This window comes from Bubalus kerabau, chromosome 10 (assembly GCF_029407905.1).
Source record: "Bubalus kerabau isolate K-KA32 ecotype Philippines breed swamp buffalo chromosome 10, PCC_UOA_SB_1v2, whole genome shotgun sequence".
Lineage (NCBI taxonomy): Eukaryota > Metazoa > Chordata > Mammalia > Artiodactyla > Bovidae > Bubalus > Bubalus kerabau.
In genome coordinates, this window is record NC_073633.1 from 47,556,534 (window position 1) to 47,575,855 (window position 19,322).

The 19,322-nt window shown below is 41.9% G+C and overlaps 2 protein-coding genes across 4 annotated transcripts; one reads left to right on the plus strand and one right to left on the minus strand.

Moving 5' to 3' along the window:
* The first annotated feature begins 4,093 nt into the window (after positions 1-4,093).
* On the plus strand, positions 4,094-14,789 carry LRR1 (leucine rich repeat protein 1). 3 transcript variants are annotated; one of them, XM_055537567.1, is made up of 4 exons: positions 4,101-4,374; positions 7,536-7,637; positions 10,211-10,932; positions 14,351-14,789. In XM_055537567.1, the coding sequence occupies exons 1-4, from the start codon at positions 4,162-4,164 to the stop codon at positions 14,589-14,591; spliced, it is 1,278 nt and encodes a 425-aa protein (XP_055393542.1). In that variant the 5' UTR covers positions 4,101-4,161; the 3' UTR covers positions 14,592-14,789. The 3 variants fall into 3 exon arrangements, with proteins under 3 accessions (XP_055393544.1, XP_055393542.1, XP_055393543.1); XM_055537568.1 differs by having other exon boundaries at positions 4,102-4,374; positions 7,539-7,637; XM_055537569.1 differs by lacking the exon at positions 10,211-10,932 and having other exon boundaries at positions 4,094-4,374; positions 7,539-7,637; positions 14,351-14,509.
* A 2,700-nt stretch (positions 14,790-17,489) lies between these two features.
* Positions 17,490-19,268, minus strand: RPL36AL (ribosomal protein L36a like). Its single transcript, XM_055537573.1, has 2 exons — positions 19,128-19,268; positions 17,490-17,940 (listed from the first exon to the last, which is right to left on the minus strand). Exon 2 carries the CDS (start codon positions 17,907-17,909, stop codon positions 17,589-17,591), a length of 321 nt encoding a protein of 106 aa, XP_055393548.1. The 5' UTR covers positions 17,910-17,940; positions 19,128-19,268; the 3' UTR covers positions 17,490-17,588.
* Between the last annotated feature and the right edge of the window lie 54 nt (positions 19,269-19,322).

Below are 19,322 nucleotides of genomic sequence, written 5' to 3' on the forward strand. Positions count from 1 at the left end.
CACTGAAACCATAATCACAGAAAACTAGTCAATCTAATCACACTAGGACCACAGCCTTGTCTAACTCAATGAAACTAAGCCATGCCTGTGGGGCCACCTAAGACAGGCAGGTCATGGTGGAGAGATCAGACAGAATGTGGTCCACTGGAGAAGGGAATGGCAAACCACTTTAGTATTCTTGCCTTGAGAACCCCATGAACAGTATGAAAAGGCAAAAAGATAGAACACTGAAAGATGAACTCCCCAGGCCTGTAGGTGCCCAAAATGCTACTGGAGATCAGTGGGAAAATAACTCCAAAAAGAATGAAGAGATGGAGCCAAAGCAAAAACAACACCCAGTTGTGGATGGGACTGGTGACAGAAGCAAGGTCCGATGCTATAAAGAGCAATATTGCATAGGGACCTGGAATGTCAGGTCCATGAATCAAGGCAAATTGGAAGTGGTCAAACAAGAGATGGCAAGAATGATTGTCGACATTCTAGGAATCAGCGAACTGAAATGGACTGGAATGGGTGAATTTAACTCAGATGCCCATTATATCTACTACTGCGGGCAGGAATCCCTCAGAAGAAATGGAGTAGCCATCATGGTCAACAAAAGAGTCCAAAATGCAGTACTTGGATGCAATCTCAAAAACGACAGAATCATCTCTGTTCGTTTCCAAGGCAAACCATTCAATATCACAGTAATCCAAGTCTATGCCCCAACCAGTAACGCTGAAGATGATGAAGGTGAACGGTTCTATGAAGACCTACAAGACCTTTTAGAACTAACACCCAAAAAAGATGTCCTTTTCATTATAGGGGACTGGAATGCAAAAGTAGGAAGTCAAGAAATACCTGGAGTAACAGGCAAATTTGGCCTTGGAATATGGAATGAAGCAGGGCAAAGGCTAATAGAGTTTTGCCAAGAGAACGCACTGGTCATAGCATACACCCTCTTCCAACAACACAAGAGAAGACTCTACACATGGACATCACCAGACGGCCAACACCAAAATCAGATTGATTATATTCTTTGCAGCCAAAGATGGAGAAGCTCTATACAGTCAGCAAAAACAAGACTGGGAGCTGACTGTGGCTAAGATCATGAACTCCTTATCGCCAAATTCAGATGTAAATTGAACAAAGTGGGGAAAAGCACAAGACCATTAAGGTATAACCTAAATCAAATCCCTTATGATTATACAGTGGAAGTGAGAAATAGATTTAAGGGACTAGATCTGATAGAGTGCCTGACGAACTATGGACAGAGGTTTGTGACATTGTACAGGAGACAGGGATCAAGACCATCCCCAAGAAAAAGAAATGCAATAAAGCAAATGGCTGTCTGAGGAGGCCTTACAAATAGATGTGAAAAGAGAAGCGAAAAGCAAAGGAGAAAAGGAAAAATACCCATTTGAATGCAGAGTTTCAAAGAATAGTAAGGAGAGATAAGAAAGCCTTTCTCAGCAATCAGTGCAAAGAAATAAAGGAAAACAATAGAATGGGAAACACTAGAGATCTCTTCAAGAAAATTTAAGATACCTAGGGCACATTTCATGCAAAGATGGGCTTGATAAAGAACAGAAATGGTATGGACCTAACAGAAGCAGAAGATATTTATTAAGAAGAGGTGGCAAGAATACACAGAAGAACTATACAAAAAAGATTTTCACAACCCAGATAATCACAATGGTGTGATCACTGACCTAGAGCCAGACATCCTGGAATGTGAAGTCAAGTGGACCTTAGAAAGCGTCACTACGAACAAAGCTAGTGGAGGTGATGGAATTCCAGTTGAGCTATTTCAAATCCTGAAAGATGATGCTGTGAAAGTGCTGCACTCAATATGCCAGAAAATTTGGAAAACTCAGCAGTGGCCACAGGACTGGAAAAGGTCAGTTTCCACTCCAATCCCAAAGAAAGGCAATGCCAAAGAATGCTCAAACTACCACATGATTGCACTCATCTCACACACTAGTAAAGCAGTGCTCAAAATTCTTCAAGCCAGGCTTCAGCAATACGTGAACCATGAACTTCCAAATGTTCAAGCTGGTTTTAGAAAAGGCAGAGGAACCAGAGATCAAATTGCCAACATCCGCTGGATCATGGAAAAAGCAAGAGAGTTCCAGAAAAGCACCTATTTCTGCTTTATTGACTATGCCAAAGCCTTTGACTGTGTGGATCACAACAAACTGTGGAAAATTCTGAAAGAGATGGGAATACCAGGCCACCTGACCTGCCTCTTGAGAAATCTGTATGCATGTCAGGAAGCAACAGTTAGAACTGGACATGGAGCAACAGACTGGTCCAAATAAGAAAAGGAGTACGTCAAGGCTGCATATTGTCACTCTGCTTATTTAACTTATATGCAGAGTACATCATGAGAAACGCTGGGCTGGAAGAAGCACAAGCTGGAATCAAGATTGCCAGGAGAAATATCAATAACCTAAGATATGCAGATGACACCACCCTTGTGGCAGAAAGTGAAGAAGAACCAAAGAGCCTCTTGATGAAAGAGGAGAGTGAAAAAGTTGGCTTAAAACTCAACATTCAGAAAACTAAGATCAGGGCATCCAGTCCCATCACTTCATGGCATCCAGTCCCATCACTTCATGGCAAATAGATGGGGAAACAGTGGAAACAGCGGCTGACTTTATTTTGGGGGGCTCCAAAATCACTGCAGATGGTGATTGCAGCCATGAAATTAAAAGACACTTACCCCTTGGAGGGAAAGTTATGACCAACCTAGATAGCATATTAAAAAGCAGAGACATTACTTTGTCAACAAAGGTCAATCTAGTCAAGGCTATGGTTTTTCCAGTGGTCATGTATGGATGTGAGAGTTGGACCATAAAGAAAGCTGAGCCCCGAAGAATTGATGGTTTTGAACTGTGGTGTTGGAGAAGACTCTTGAGAGTCCCTTGGACTGCAAGGAGATCCAACCAGTCCATCCTAAAGGAGATCAGTCCTGGGTGTTCATTGGAAGGACTAAGGTTGAAGCTGAAACTCCAATACTTTGGCCACCTCATGCAAAGAGCTGACTCATTTGAAAAGACCCTGATGCTGGGAAAGATTGAGGGCAGGAGGAGAAGGGGACAACAGAGGATGAGATGGTTGGATGGCATCATCGACTCAATGGGCATGAGTTTGGGTAAATTCTGGGAGTTGGTGATGGACAGGGAGGCCTGACGGGCTTCGGTCCCAAAAAGTCAGACAAGGAGTCCGAAAGGTCCGGAAGGTCTTTCCAAGTCTCTGCTGCTGCTAAGTCGCTTCAGTCGTGTCCGAATCTGTGCGACCCCATAGACAGCAGCCCACCAGGCTCCTCTGTCCATGGGTTTCTCCAGGCAAGAACACTGGAGTGGGTTGCCATTTCCTCCTCCAATGCATGAAAGTCTCAGATGCAGTCAAATCAGTCACTCCATCCAATTCACTAGAGGTTGTAAACAGGGAATCTGTATAATAGGAGTTGTTGTTTAGTCTCTAAGTCCTGTCGGACTCTTGCGATCCCATGGACTTTAGCCCGCCAGGCTTCTCTGTCCATGAGATTTTTCAGACAAGAATACTGGAGTGGGTTGCCAGTTCCCTCTCCACCATTTATCCAAGAGAAATATTGTCATATTAAGTTCCCTTCTGATGTGGCAATTGTCACCTCCAGGGCACCCAAAACAAAACACCAGCCTATCAGCGCCGCAGCTGGCAGTAGGCAACTCGCAAAGCTGGGTAGGCAAAAAGACTCCCCCCAAAACACAGGAACTACGGCCTTTCTTGGGAAACTCAAAGACCCCACGTGTGCGTGCAGCGTGTGAACTGTCAGCAGTGGAAACGAGGACTCGGCCCCAAAGTATTACACTGGGATTGTCAGCGCGCGCTCCCGGGAAAGGACGTGGCGCCCCCGCCGATCGCCGGGTTCGGAAGGCGCGAGCCGGATCCTCCGGCGGTCGGTGTCCGCGGTCCGCAGCCACAGTGCAGACTTGGTCCTGCACGGGAGAGGGGACCCCGTCTGCCACCGCAGGACTCGTGGAGCCGCTGCCCGAAGAAACGGGGATCTCGCACCGCGTGCCGGCAGGCAGATCTTTGGACAGCCCGCGCTCGAGGGCCCCGGCGGCGGCGCGGCGGGGCGGGAAGGGGGAAGTTTTAAACCGAGTGGTGGGAGCCGGTGGCTGGCGTCCCGGCGGAATGAAGCTGCATTGCGAGGTGGAGGTGGTCAGCCGGCATTTGCCGGCCTTGGGGCTGAGGAACCGGGGCAAGGGCGTCCGGGCGGTGTTGAGCCTTTGTCAGCAGGCGCCCAGGACTCCGCCGGGTCCCCGAGCGGGAGGCGAGCGGGGCGGCCGTCACCCCGCCTGTTTGTTCATTTCCACCCTGAAGGACAGGCGCGGGACCCGCTATGAGGTGCGTGGAGCCGGCGGGTCAGGGGTGGCAGCCAGGCGTTCTTGCCCTAAGCGCCCGACTGTTTCCCCAGCTGGACTCCGTCTTGGGGGTTGCCGAGCGTCCGGCCCCTGAACCCCACCATCACCCGAACCCTGGCGTCTCCCTACCGGCCCGAAGGCGGAAAAATTTTAAGAGTCACTTCTTAATTTTCTTGCCTATTTCTGCGACTTTATTGACAGCCTTGCTGCTTAGTAGTAGATAGCAACTCTGCCCCTTTAATGCTTTTGAAATTTCGGCCTGCGTGTAGCATCAGTCCAGTTTGGGAGAACCGTAAAATGACTACACTTTGGTTCAGTAGATTCTGTTTCTCCCAGTTTCTTCGCTAAATTTGTTTGTTTGTTTTTAAGGCTTTGTGGGATGCATCTAAGGTCGTTAGGCCAGATTGTGCTGTGCTCAGTCGCTTCAGTCGTGTCCGACTCATTGCGACCCCAGGGACTGCAGCCCGCCAGGCCCCTCTGTCCATGGGATTTTCCAGGCAAGAAGACTGGAGTGGGTTACCATTTCCTACTTCAGGGGATCTTCCCGATTAGTACAGTAGTAAAGCAGTGATGCTTGGGTTGCAACTTGATAATTTTATTAAAATTCTTGGCTACTGCATCTCTCGCTCTTTCTTAACTGTTTAATTTCCTAAGTTTTGATTTGTTAGGTACAAGGCTTTTTTGTATCTACATACCAGTAGTAAACCCTCTAGAAGAAGTTGGGAATTGAATTTTTAAAGCACAAGATTTATAAAATCCTTTTACCTTGATTCCCAGGCACGTTCTTTTGTGAAAATGACTGGAATACCCTTGTACCTACTATCATAAAATTGAGGGGTGATTCATCACCCTCTTTGCATCTAACTCTTGACTGGGTTTTATACAATTTCTGGGATTGTTTCCCTTACAGTGTTGTATCCTCAGTAAATACTCTTAGTTGAGGAAGAGTTATTGCTGTTTCATTCAGAGCCACGTAAATGTTTGTGTAAGTAGTTGAAAGTCTAAATAATTATCCTCTTCCAGTGGAATCAACTCATGTAATTTTTCAAATGGAAAGGACTTCTGTCACCAAATTTTAAATATTAGAAAACTGTTAGGTGAGAGAAGCAAACTCATAACCAGAATTGGGTCTCCCTTTTTTCCCTGTTGACCTCCCTAAAACCTATCTTTTCATGCCCACCTTAGGTACTGTCTGTTTTAAGAGTCTGTTATGATCTCTCCTTTAAAACTTCCGCTGTGCTAAGGTCAGTAGCTGAAAATCCTAACAAAAATTGTATTGTAAACCACTAGTTGAAAACTTAGTGTGTGTGCAGGGTGCAATGCTGGATAGATACGATAGGAAATAAACCTGATTTAATCTCTGTTTTTCCAAGACTAGAGAGGGAAAAACAGAAATCACCACTTACAAAGGTGGGCTATAATTGCTGTAATAAAGGTAGAAGCAGAGTGGTATTATATAGTATAATATTAAAAATGAAATGAATTCTGATTCAAGTCTTTGAGAAAGTTTTGTGGAAGAGGTGGTGCCACAGGGCTTGGGACATAGTAGGTGTCAAGTAAACATTTATTTGTTAGTTAAGGTGGTTTGGTCTTGGCCTTGAGGAGTAGGAGTTAGTGCTGAGTGTGGAAGCACCTTGGGGCTCTTTCTTACAACCTTCTACTTTTCTGTCCCATGACGCTGTCATCCATCTGACTGATTTCCAAATCTGTATCTTTTGCTAGTCCTCTCCCTTAATTTCCAACTTGAACCAGCTACCTACTGGAAAGCTTCATTTGGTTGTGCCACAGTATTTCAAACTCAGAATACCTCCAGATTAATTTTCCTTGCCACTCCTATCCCAGCTTTTCTGATAGTGTTCTGCAACTCCTTTAAGTAGTATTCTGTCCCTCTCCAGGAACCTTAAAGGCTTTTCCTTCCCCATATCCAATGTATTATTGAATTCTTTCAATTCTGCTTCCTGGGTAACTTTCGTGTTTTCATACCCCCTTCCATCCCAGGTGTAGCCTAAACCACCATTGTCCCTTGCCTGGCTGGTTTCTTAAAGGATCTTTTTACCTCTACCATTGTCTTTCCTCCATCCCATTCTCCCCTCTCCCAAAGTTCATTATTAAACTTTGTAGTTAAAGGGAACTTTTCAAAATGTAGATCTAATAGTAATATCCACTGAATATTCATCTAATCTCCGTTTACCTCTCTACACTCACCTGCCTCTTTTCACTGGATCTTCCAGGCATACTGAATGTCTTTCACCTCCTCACAGTTGCCAAACTCTCTTACCTTCAAGGCTTTGCACACTATTCCATTTTATTTATATACTACCTCCCTCTCCTCCCCTCAGTATCTTCACTTGCTTAACATCTTAATCCATTTCTTGCTCATTTTGGTTCTCTTTCATACCCCCAGACCAGGTAAGACTCCTTTCCTATATAAGGTCTTATAGCAGCCTGTATTTCCTTGTCTTAATATTTGTTATGCTTATAATTACTTGTTTAATAAACTTTCTGTCATGAAATTGGCAACTTGATAAGTGTAATTACCATGCTGGTCTTACTTACCACTGTTGTCCCCAGCGCCCTGTCACAGTGCCTGGTACATAGTGGCTTCTTAATAAATAGTTGTTAAAGCCTTCAGTAGAAGCAACATCAGTTATTAAAAATTATTGAGCAGCTATTATATGTTAGTCACTCTTCTGGCTCTGGGAAAATAATACTGAACAAAGGAGACATGATTTCTGCTTCATCAAGTTTATATCTTGTGGGAGGCATGCCTACCCCAGGCTAATAGACTGAAGTTAAGAAAGCAGGTAACTACTATTGGCAACTCTTACTACACCCAGAGTTAGAATGGGAGAGAAGAAGCATTCTTCACAAACAAAGGGGGATTCTGTTCTTGAGGAAGGAAGAGTTACTGGACAGGTAGAACAATTGTATCTTACCCAAAGCTGGATAAGGAGTGTAAATACCCCCAAAACCAATCAAACAAAAACCTTTAAATCTTAAAACAACAAAGCACCCAAATGTAAGGTCTAAAAGCCAAACTGAACCTGGCAAAGTGGCATATTGCAGGTGTAATAAATACTGAATAACAGTACCTGGTTTTGTAATTTTCTTCCCTCCTCCCCCCCCTCCCCCATTGGTTTTAAGCAGCTAAAGGAGAATATTGAGCAGTTCTTCACCAAATTTGTGGATGAGGGGAAAGCCACTGTTCGCTTAAAGGAGCCTCCTGTGGATATCTGTCTCAGTAAGGTATGGTATTAATGCGTAGGTTCGTTTACTGTAAAGAGAATAGAGGCTGTGTTAGGAGCCTGATCTCCCACAGAGCTGAACAGAGACAGGCACTTGTAGGCATGTTTGAGGAAATGATGACAGCTTCCCTGGCTTGCTTGTGTGGCCTTGAAAAGAGCAGAGTCAGTCTTAGAGAAGTTGCCCAGAATGAGAAGGAAAACTGATTTTGCTTCTGTGCCCAAGATGGAGCCTCAGGGTGTTCTTAGAACTCTATAAGCAGGTGGCACAGGTCTGCATCTTGCCAGCTGAATCACAGGCAACAAATCTAAATTTGGTGTTAAAAAAAATGGATAAAATACAATTAGAAACACTTTAGGGGATATTTTACTTACTATAATCATTTTTTTAAATACATAAACCATTAAGATAAGAAACTGTTTTCTTCTTTGCCTTATCTCGCTTTTTCCTTTTTTCCCTTCCCAGAGGGTAGGAGCTGTGACCTTGCATTTGCCTTTATCCTTGACCCCAAGTCAATGCTTTGTAAACATTTAAAGTTTAATAACTGTTTAAGCTGTTTTATTGAATGGAGGCGCTTTTGTCCTACCTCCTCCTGTTCTGGTTTTTCATTTTCTCTTGCTAATCAGCCTGTCCTGCCACTGACTCCTTCTACCTACAAACAAGCTGAGAGTCCTACCAATTAGAATAGAAGAGACAAATTTCTAGAAAGTTGAGGCTAAAGCTGTCCACTTTCTCAGTATCTCTTTTGACCTCTACTTTCACTGGTTTGGGCTTCCCTGGTGGCTCAGAGGGTAAAGTGTCTGCCTGCAATGCAGGAGACCTGGGTTCGATCCCTGGGACAGGAAGATCCCCTGGAGAAGGAAATGGCAACCCACTCCAGTACTCTTGCCTGGAAAATCCCATGGACAGAGAAACCTGGTAGACTACAGTCCATGGGATCGCAAAGAGTCAGACACGACTGAGCGACTTGACTTCACTTTCACTTCACTGGTTTATTCATAAAACACTGTCAAAGGTCAGTGATCTCTTCCTCTCTGCTAATCACATTGCCATGATTACTCATCTTTTTTGAGCTCTGTAGAATTTGACACTAATGACCACTCTCTTCATAATAACTTTTCTTTCTTGCCACCTGTGATAGGGCACTGTGCTGGTTTATCTTCAGTTTTCTTCTCCGCTCCTTTGTTTCCTGTTTCTTGGCAACCTTTTTTCTATCCTGGGAGTGAAGACTTTATTCCCATCCTCTGCCTGCTCTCTGCCATACATGCTTTCTGCTACCACAGCTCCCTTTAATGTGTGTAACTCCCAAGTAGGTCCTTCTGCTGGACCTACTTAACCCAGGTCACCAGACTTTCCTCACTCCCCTTCACCATGTATATTGCTGCGAGAATAATATGTAGCTCTTGTTACGTAATTCTCAACTCAAAATTCTTCAGTGATCTCCCACAGCTTGATCATTCTGTCCTCCTTACCCTGGCATCAAGGGTACTCATTTATACTCTATAGCCATACAGTATTTCTACTCTTTTACTCCTCTGCAAAGCTCCCACATCCCAACCAAATACTTAGTTTCCCAAACTTGCTGAACGTTCACTAGTCCTTCAGATAGAAAGGTTTTGAAACTTCTAAAGTATCCAGGAAGTATTTTTATTGCTGACTTAATTCACATATCACTTTAATAGTGATTTCTCTGTCCAGCTGAAAGCAGTCTCTTGCTTTTGATGTGTTGTTACTTGCTTTTGGCAATAAGTGCTAAGTTACACCTGCCTTTTTTTTATTTTTAAAAGTTTCTTGATATATATATATATATATATAATTTTTACTTATTTTATTTTTGGCTGTGTTGAGAGTTGTAGTGCATGGGCATCTCCCTGTAGTGACTTCTCTTGTGGAGCACAGACTCTAGGCGAGTGGGTTTCAGTAGTTGTGACCTGTGGGCTCAGTAGTAGCTCTTGGACTTAGTTGCTCTGCAGCATGTGGAATCTTCCCGGTCCAGGTATAGAACCCATGTCCCCAGCATTGGCAGGCAGATTCTTATCCACTGCACCACTAGGGAAGTCCTTGGCCTTGCTTTTGACAGGGCTATTGCTTTTCGCAATTCCTAGTCTTCGTGAATAACCTCCCTGGGTATGTTGTACTGTACAGCACTACTTCAGTCTGTCTCTGAGGCACCAGAGATTTGAGTCAGTTCATCTTTTCATTTTCTTTTGGTTACTAAGGTTAAGTAACTTTTTTAAAAAATTTTATTGGATTATAGTTGATGGGTCAGTTCATCTTAAATCCAAGTCTTCAGTGGAATCTTCATGTTTTCCTGTTTTATTGTATGCTCATATGGTTCCCCCTGTGAACAGTTTTATTTAGAGTGTGTCAACATAATTTTTTCAAAACCTTTAAAAATTTTTGTATATGTAATTAAATTTAGTGAAAACAGAATACTGAAAACAATTTAGTAATTTTCAATAAATAATTGCATGATTTACATATACAACTTCACCACGTTTGTTTAGGATGAATTAGCATGCATGTATTACCTAAAATGGAATTTATAATTGTACAACCTACTTTTACATCTTCAGGCCAATTCCAGCAGTCTAAAGGGTTTCCTTTCAGCTGTGCGACTGGCTCATAGAGGCTGTGATGTTGAGGCACCACTTTCAACCCTCACACCAGTGAAGACTTCAGAATTTGAAAAATTTAAAACTAAAATGGTTATCACATCCAAAAAGGACTATCCTCTAAGCAAGAACTTCCCCTATTCTCTGGAACATCTTCAGACTTCTTATTGTGGGCTTGTCCGGGTTGATATGCGTATGCTTTGCTTAAAAAACCTTAGAAAGTTAGACTTGAGTCATAACCATATAAAAAAGCTTCCAGCTACAATTGGAGACCTCATCCACCTTCAAGAACTTAACCTGAATGATAACCACTTGGAATCATTTAGTGTAGCCTTGTGTCAGTCTACACTCCAGAAGTCACTTCAGAGTTTGGATATCAGCAAGAACAAAATTAAGGCACTCCCCGTGCAGTTTTGCCAGCTCCGAGAACTTACATATTTAAAACTTGATGATAATGAATTGATTCGACTTCCTTTCAAGATGGGACAACTGAGGAACCTGCGGTTTTTGTCAGCAGCTCGAAATAAGCTTCCATTTTTGCCTAGTGAATTTAAAAATTTATCCCTTGAGTACTTGGATCTTTTTGGAAATACTTTTGAACAACCGAAAGTCCTTCCAGTTATACACCTGCAAATGCCATTAACTTTACTGGAATCTTCTGCACAAACCATATTATATAATAGGTAAGCCTTTGATAACATCATGGTATTTTCATCATTCTCAAGAGTTAAGTCTTTAACATAGCTGTTTATACTATGCACAATCTGACCCTTTGCTCCAGTGGCCTTCTTTTAAAAAGAAATGACAAAAGTTATGGGTCTAGAAGAATGGGCATATGAATAAACACAGGTAAACTTTGTAATGCTCATAGACACCCACTGAAACCCAAGCCAGTCTTCCTTCTTCATCATCCCTAGCTTAAGTGCTCTTACCCTAAAGCAGTGGTTCTCAGATTTTACTTCACATTAGAATTACCTAAGAAGCTTTAAAAGAGAAGGCAATGGCACCCCACTCCAGTACTCTTGCCTGGAAAATCCCATGGGCGGAGGAGCCTGGTAGGCTGCAGTCCATGGGGTCGCTAAGAGTTGGACATGACTGAGCGACTTCACTTTCACTTTTCACTTTCCTGCATTGGAGAAGGAAATGGCAACCCACTCCAGTGTTCTTGCCTTGAGAATCCCAGGGACCAGGGAGCCTGGTGGGCTGCCGTCTATAGGGTCGCACAGAGTCGGACATGACTGACGCGACTTAGCAGCAGCAGCAAGGAGCTTTAAAAAATTCTGGTGGTTAGTCCCCACCCAAGACTTATTAAGTCAGAATGTTTGGGAGTAGGACTGAGTATTTTTTTTCTTTTAACTATCCAGGTGTTTCTAATGTACAGCTAGCTAGGATTAAGAGCCTTGGCTTACTTCTCAAATTTTAATATTCATCACATCCCTGGGAGTCTTGTTTAGCAGATTTTGTTTTAGAGGTCTGAAGTGGAGATCTGCTTTTTAAACTGCATTCAAGGTGAGGCTGCTAGTTCATGATTTACACTTGAATACTAAGGCTCTAAAAGTAACTTGGGCTACCCTTGTAGCTTAGTTGGTAAAGAATCTGCCTGCAATGCAGAAGACCTGGGTTTGATTCCTCGATTGGGAAGATTCTCTGGAGAAGGAAATGGCAACCCACTCCAGTATTCTTGCCTGGAGAATCCCATGGACGGAGGAGCCTGGTAGGCTACCGTCCATGGGGTCACAAGAGTCAGACACGACTTAGTTACTAAACCACCACCACCACCAAAAGTAACTAAGGGCTCATTATTGTTTTAAGGCAGTTATCCTTGAAAGTTGAGGAATGCATCACCAATCATGCTTCTTGTAACACAGTACTTAACTAAAGCAGATTGCTGATCCCAACCCTCAGAGATTCTTATTCAGTAAATTTGTCGTGGGGATGAAGAAACTGCATCTCTAACAAGTTCCAAGGAGATGTTGATAATGCTGGTCAGGGGACCACACTTGAGGACTGCTGGTTTAAGGTATTGACTCTTAACTAGGAGTTTAAAATTCTCTCTCAAGTGACAGTACACGTAAGTGCCAAGAACAGTGCCTGGTTCATAATAGGTCTCAATAAATACTCACTGGATTTATAAATACATGTAATTTGCTTATTTGGCAAATTAAAAATCATTAATTGTGTTATCATTAGTTGTAGCTGCTGCTGCTGCTAAGTCTCTTCAGTCGTGTCCGACTCAGTGATCCCATAGACAGCAGCCCACCAGGCTCCCCCGTCCCTGGGATTCTCAAGGCAAGAACACTAGAGTGGGTTGCCATTTCCTTCTCCAGTGCATGAAAGTGAAAAGTGAAAGTGAAGTCGCTCAGTCGTGTCCAACTCTTAGCAACCCCATGGACTGCAGCGCACCAGGCTCCTCCGTCCATGGGATTTTCCAGGCAAGAGTACTGGAGTGGGGTGCCATTGCCTTCTCCACATGAGTTGTAGAGGAACTTCTAAATAATATAGATGTGAAATACATACCTAGATCTGGTCATATAGGTCCTAGATTCTACCTCAGATCAACTAGTTCAGAATCTCCAGAGATGGGCCCCTGTGTGTCATAGATTTTTTTAAATCTCCAGAAGTAATACTCATGATTCAGGTTAAAACCGCTGATTTGAGATAACTCTAAATGGTGTCTTTTGGCAATAAACCACTCCCAAGTGTCTTGTTCTTTGCTTTCTCTGAGACTTACATATGAAAAAAAATAACGTATTTATTCAAATTTGAAAATTATGTCCAAGTGAGAAATACTGTAAATGGTCACTGATAACTTGAAAGGATCATAAATTGGCTAGGATGACTGATCTTTACTGAAGTATAATTTTTCAAATTTCCAGCTCCCTTGGTTTAAGAATATAGATCCAAAGCCATGAGAACAATCTCTGCTATTTAGCTGTTGAATTATAGTCTTAGAAAAATATGTGGGGACTTACATTGGGTAGAAAATACAGTTTTTAACTGTTTCCTGTTTTTCTTAGTCTATAACCAAAAGCCTGGAATATAAGTAAGTGGTTTTGTTTTTTTTTTTTAAAGTTACTTACACAAGTTAGCAGATTAGTACATGTGGAAAAAATGAAAAATTGTAAACAAAGTCAATCCCATCCTTTAAGTAAATAAGCCACTATTTTTGATTTGATGTGCACTTTTCTACTAGGGTTTTAAACACCAGTTTAGGAACTTCCTCGGAGGTCCAGTGGTTAAGACTGTACTTCCAGTGCAGGGGGCACAGGTCAGGGCACTAAGATCCCACGTGCTGTGTGGCAAAACAAAACAGCACCAGTTTAAATTATAATAGTAGGTTTTACTTGGTGCAAAAGATCTGAACACCTGTTAATGTGCCAGCCCATGTACTAGAGAAAGAATAAAGAAAAGCGTGTGGGAGACACAAAGCGCTCGGGGTATGATTGTGTTTAGGTGCAGGAGAGATCTGGGCACTGGGCAGGCAATCTCAAGATTGTCTCAGTGTTATGCAGGGTGAGAGCAATTGTATTGGGGGCCACTCAAGTTTTAAGTAAGAGGGTGGATGACTTAATTTAAACACAGTTAGGACCCTTGCTTGCTTTAGTAAAGTAAAACTAATATCACATTTAAAAAATTTGTTTCACACAGTTTAGGATTCTCTTTTGAACACTTGATGCCTAGGAGTGTATATGTATTTATTTAAATAAATGTTTCTTCACAGATAGAACTGAGAAATTCTCTCATTACCATTTATAGGAATTGTATGAGAGAGCCATACATTTAAATTATGTTACACTGGTCATACAGTATAATTATATAAAGGACCGATGACTCTTTCCTTGTATTCAGTGGGTTATACTATTAAGTGGCAATACTAAAAGGTAACTACTTTATGTAGTATAGATCCTCTTAGGCTTATGTCATATGCTGTTATTTAGTATATTTTTCCCATTTGTACCAGTTTGGAAAATAAAAACAATATACTGAATTAATAGAGTAATTTTATTTTCTCATGGTTATAATTCAGTGTCTAATAATTCATGTCCTAATACATGAAGTTTTGAATCATTAAAAAAATCTTTAAAATTTTTTTTCCAATAGGATTCCATATGGCTCTCATATCATTCCTTTCCATCTTTGTCAAGATTTGGATACTGCAAAAACCTGTGTTTGTGGAAGATACAGTATAAGCAGTTTTATTCAAGGAACTACTACCATGAATCTACACTCTGTTGCTCACACTGTGGTCTTAGTAGATAATATGGGTGGTACTGAAGCACCCATTATTTCTTACTTCTGTTCTCTAGCCTGTTATGTAAATTCTTGTGATATGCTCAAGTAATAGGTGATACCACAAAAAGAAATTCCATTTAGTCTCAGACTAATTTGGGATTCAATTATGGTTTAAATGTCAAATTGGAGAAAGGGCAGCTTTCCACTGATTTTGTATACTTGAATGAGGGGAAGAATGTGTGGTAGTCTAACATTTTCAATCATTTGATTGTAAAACCTTAATTTCATTAAAACCTGGTTAATTTTATTGTGGTGTTAACTTTTATCAGTTTATCACACTTGTGTTGATTTTGGCTTAGTATTTCCAGTTGTGGGGTTATCTTTTAATGTTAGACAGATATTGATCCCAACCACTCTGTTCATAGAATTTTCTTAATCAATTTTTGTCTTGCATTTAAGTTAAATTGAGTTTCTATATATAGAAATATACTTTGGACTAATACAGTCTAAATTGTAGTGAAAATTTGTTCAATATGAAACTACATATGTTTTTAAACACTTGTATTTTCAGGTATATTTTTCTATATACAGAATTTTATATTCACCACACATAAAGTAGAAGTTGTTTTGGACAAATAAACTTCCGCCTTTAAAAGTTTTATATTAATCGCATAATCTTTGTTGTGATTTTTAAGTTTTTCCATTTTTAGGGTTGGAATAAGGTTTTGGTGTTGGATAGGAATAGGAGAAAATTGCCACTTTTTTACTGATTAAGTCTGTATTATATGAGGGTGGTTCTTTTTCTGTTGGTCAGGTTTTTTTTAAATTGGAGTATAATTGCTTTACAGTGTTAGTTTCTGCTGTACAACATAGTGAATTAGCTGTTGTTATATTGTGTGAGTTACTCAGTCGTGTCACTCTTTGCAACGTAGCCCGCCAAGCTCCTCTGTCCGTAGGAGTCTCTATGTACACATATATCTCCTCACTCTTGAGCCTCCCACCGCCTCTAGGTCATCACAGAGCACCAAGTTGAGCTCCTTATGCTATATACCAACTTTTGGTCTTAAAACTAAGAATTTTATAAGAATCTTAGGATTTCCTAAACTCATAAATTACTGAGATATTGACCAAAAATATTATAAAAGTTTAGTAACTTTCTTTAAAAACATGGTTCTTTAAAAAGTGATTGGGGGGGACATATTTAAAAGTAATTCAGTGCTTACCTGATTTTTACATGTTCCTGTAGAGAATTTTTTCATCAATAAATGCAGGTATAATAGCCTATGTTGGGAGTAAGTGCTAAACATGTTATTCCTATACTTCAGCCCTTTGCATTCTTCCTCTCTTCAAGCCATCTCCATGTAAGCATCTTAGCCTACTTAAAATTCATGTACAGAAAGCAGAATTTGTTCTTATAACCCATACCCCTTCCCAATTTCTTTCACTCAATATTCAAACTCCTTTTTCTTTCTTGCCTTTATGTGTTTACTAGACTCACTTCTTTCATTCTAACTTTCCGTTTTATTCAAAGTTGTTTACCTCCTCAACCCTCCCCATAGTCAATTTATAACATTTGAGTACCCCCCAGAGTATGCGCAAAAGGGTTCAAACAAGAATTTATGTTGTCATGAACTCATGCTTTTTTCACAAGCTTCAGAACTTTTTGTAGTTAGAAGTCCATTATCAACTCCTACCTTACATTCAGGACTGAGGTCTAAAAAGGTACTGTCCAAAAAACTGATGGAATTGTTTGTTGTCTCTTGTCCAATAGGGTGGTCATTAGCCACATGTGGCTATTGAACAATAAATGTAGTAAGTGAGGCATTGCATTAATTTAAGTAGCTATATGTGGCTAGTAGTCCCTGCTGGAGTGTACACTTGCAGAAAAGTCAGGGGGTTTTTTTTGGCAGCCATTGTGGGATATTAATTCCCCAACCAGGGATTAAACCAATGTTATTAGCAATGAAAGCACCGAGTCCGAACCACTGGAACACTAGGGAATTCCCAGTCAGCTTTTAATTTTTTCAACTTGGATCCTCTGTTTCACTCAGTCCACTATACACAGGTCTAGCTTATCCCCTTCACTTTTAAAATTTCATATTGGAGCATAGCACAAATAATATTGTGTTAATTTCACCCGAACCACTGGACCACTAAGGAATTCCCAAAGTCAGCTTTTAATTTTTTCAACTTGGATCCTCTGTTTCACTCAGTCCACTATACACAGGTCTAGCTTATCCCCTTCACTTTTAAAATATCATATTGGAGCATAGCACAAATAATATTGTGTTAATTTCACATTGGCGCATAACACAAATAATATTGTGTTAGTTTCAGGTGTACAGCAAAGTGATTCAGTTATACATGGATTTTTCAAATTATTTTCTTAGGTCATTACAGAATATTGAACAGAATTCCTTGTGCTATACAGTAGGTCCTTGTTGGTTGTCTGTTTTAAATTTATCAGTGTGTACATGTCAATCCCCAATTCCTAGTCTATCCCTTCCCCCCAACAGAAATTTATTCTCAATCTGAGTCTGTTTTGTAAAATTTTAAATTCATTTGTATCATTTTTAGCCATGGTATGTCTTTCTCTGACTTACTTCACATAGTATGATAATCTCCAGGTCCACCCATGTTATTGCAAACGGGATTATTTCATTCTTTTTAATGGCTGAGCACTTGTTATTTACTTTTTTTCAAAATCTGATTAAGAACTTCCCCAGCAGCTCATCAATCATAATTATGAATTCACCCAACATAAATATATATTTGAAATTGACCTGAAAAAGTAAACCATCAGTTTTTCCCTTCATGATTTAGCTCCATAACCTAGTTAGAAAACTTGAGGTGGGACTATCTTCTTTATATATAAATACAAAATTGCAGTTCTTGTGGAACGAAATTTAAATAATTTAAGACGATGAACTTTAACCCACAAATACTTTACCACTATTTTAATTTAGAACCATATTAGGCATGCAACTAATGTAAAACATACAAAAGATTTTAGTAGGAATATCACTGTATTTATTCTCATTCAGGCAATTTTTCTGTAACTTCAACATTTTCCTCTCAAAACATAAGAACAAAAGAATCCCAAAGCTTAGAACTGGATCACTTGGCCCTTTCTCTTCTTATCTCCTCCAAGTTCAAAATGCTTGCACCTCTTAATGGCCAGCATCCTCTTGGATCTACAGTTGGGCTCAACGCATTCAAGTCTCAGCACGATCTTCTTGGTGGTTTTAGCCTTCTTCCGGAAAATTGGCTTGGTTTGCCCACCGTAGCCACTCTGCTTCCGATCATAGCGCCTCTTTCCCTGGGCATACAGGGAATCTTTGCCCTTCTTATACTGGGTCACTTTGTGAGGCTGATGTTTTCCACACTTCTTACAGAAAGTCCTGCGGGTTTTAGGTACGTTGACCATCTTTGCAGTAGAGGTGTCTTCGCGGTGCAAACTGTTGTAAAACACAGGAGCAAACGTTAGAACACTTGAAACAGCAACGTATAAATCCACCAAGTACTCATTTTCCGTATGAGTAAGTGCACAACTTTTTGGAATGCTTAGATTTGTTAGGTAGGTAGAATAGGGAAAAGGAGTCCAAAATGGCCGTGGCTAAAAAAAAAACAAGGTCCGAGAACCAGAGTGAAGACTTCAGGCAGAACAAACAGCACTCCTGGCTAAGCCCAATTTGCATAGGGCAGGCCCAGGTGGAGGAAAAAACAAAAAGAGGAGCCAAAGCGTTTTCTCACTGACTCTTTTTCTCTTCCGCATGCGTGCGCTCTTTCTCTCCCTCTCCACACCGCCGCCCCCCTCCCCCCCCACCCCCCGCCTCCGCGCTCCTCCACTCTCCTCTCCGAGTCTTTGGGTTGGCATGCCCTCACGCTTTGAGGATGGATTCTCCTGCTATCTTCTAAATAAAATGGAGCTGTAACACTGATTTGCCTAAGAGCTGTAGCACGGTATGTCCAAGACCCAGAGCTGTGACGCGCCGAGGGCTTTAATGTCCGTCGCTCCAAATCTTCGTTGTGACGAGACAAAGAACCGAGGAACATACACTCGCGTGACAGATTTACAGAATGAGACTCAATGAAAAACAGCAAGAGCAGCAGAACAGGGACGCCCAGTACGGTCAGTCCCGCGTACAACAAAGTGGGATCCTTTGGGGCTTAATTTATCGTGGTTGCCCAACAACTAAAGCGTAGTGGTGTGATTTTCTCCGGCAGAGAGAGGACCGAGGCTAGAGTTTACTTTCGACTCTCAGCGCACCCTTTCCCTCCATGTTCTAGTTCCCGGGCATGCCTGGCTCGGAGCGCGGTGTAGAGCCACCGCCACGGACTGCCACGGCCCGCCCAGTCCCTTCGAGGACTGCATCTGCCTAGTTTCACTTTTGCCTTCAGAGCACCGTCACCCGTAAAAGCCCTAAAGGCTGACGTGTCCTTAATGAGTGCCGCCAGGCCCAGCAGCCGCCATGCGAGTGCCCTTTCCGGAAGGGAAAAGTAAATTCTGGAAATCCACTAACCAAGGCGGTGGGCCTCACCCTCCCTCTCCTAACAGGGCTCACCAGGCCCAGCCCGGCCCAGCCTCGAATCCTGAGCACTGGAGGCTCCGCCGTTAACAGCCACCACCCAGAACCCGGCTTACCGAGAGACCCGACGTCCACGTTCCTGCTTCGCTCCTCTCGCGCCTCACCGGAAAGGGAGGGACGTGGCGGAAGTAGGAACTGAGCCTGAGCGGCAGTGCTGCGAACCAATAGGTGGCGCGCAGCGACGGCCAGGCGTCTCCGGACGTGTCCGGGAAGCGCCAACCGACAGCCAGGGGCGGGCCGGAGGGGTGTGG

Coding starts and splice junctions, on each gene's coding strand:
- LRR1 (XM_055537567.1), top strand. CDS start 4,162: ATGAAGCTGCATTGCGAGGTGGAGGTGGTCAGCCGGCATTTGCCGGCC. Junction 7,638..10,210: donor TGGATATCTGTCTCAGTAAG/GTATGGTATTAA, acceptor TTACATCTTCAG/GCCAATTCCAGCAGTCTAAA. Junction 10,933..14,350: donor CAAACCATATTATATAATAG/GTAAGCCTTTGA, acceptor TTTTTCCAATAG/GATTCCATATGGCTCTCATA.
- RPL36AL (XM_055537573.1), bottom strand. CDS start 17,909: ATGGTCAACGTACCTAAAACCCGCAGGACTTTCTGTAAGAAGTGTGGA.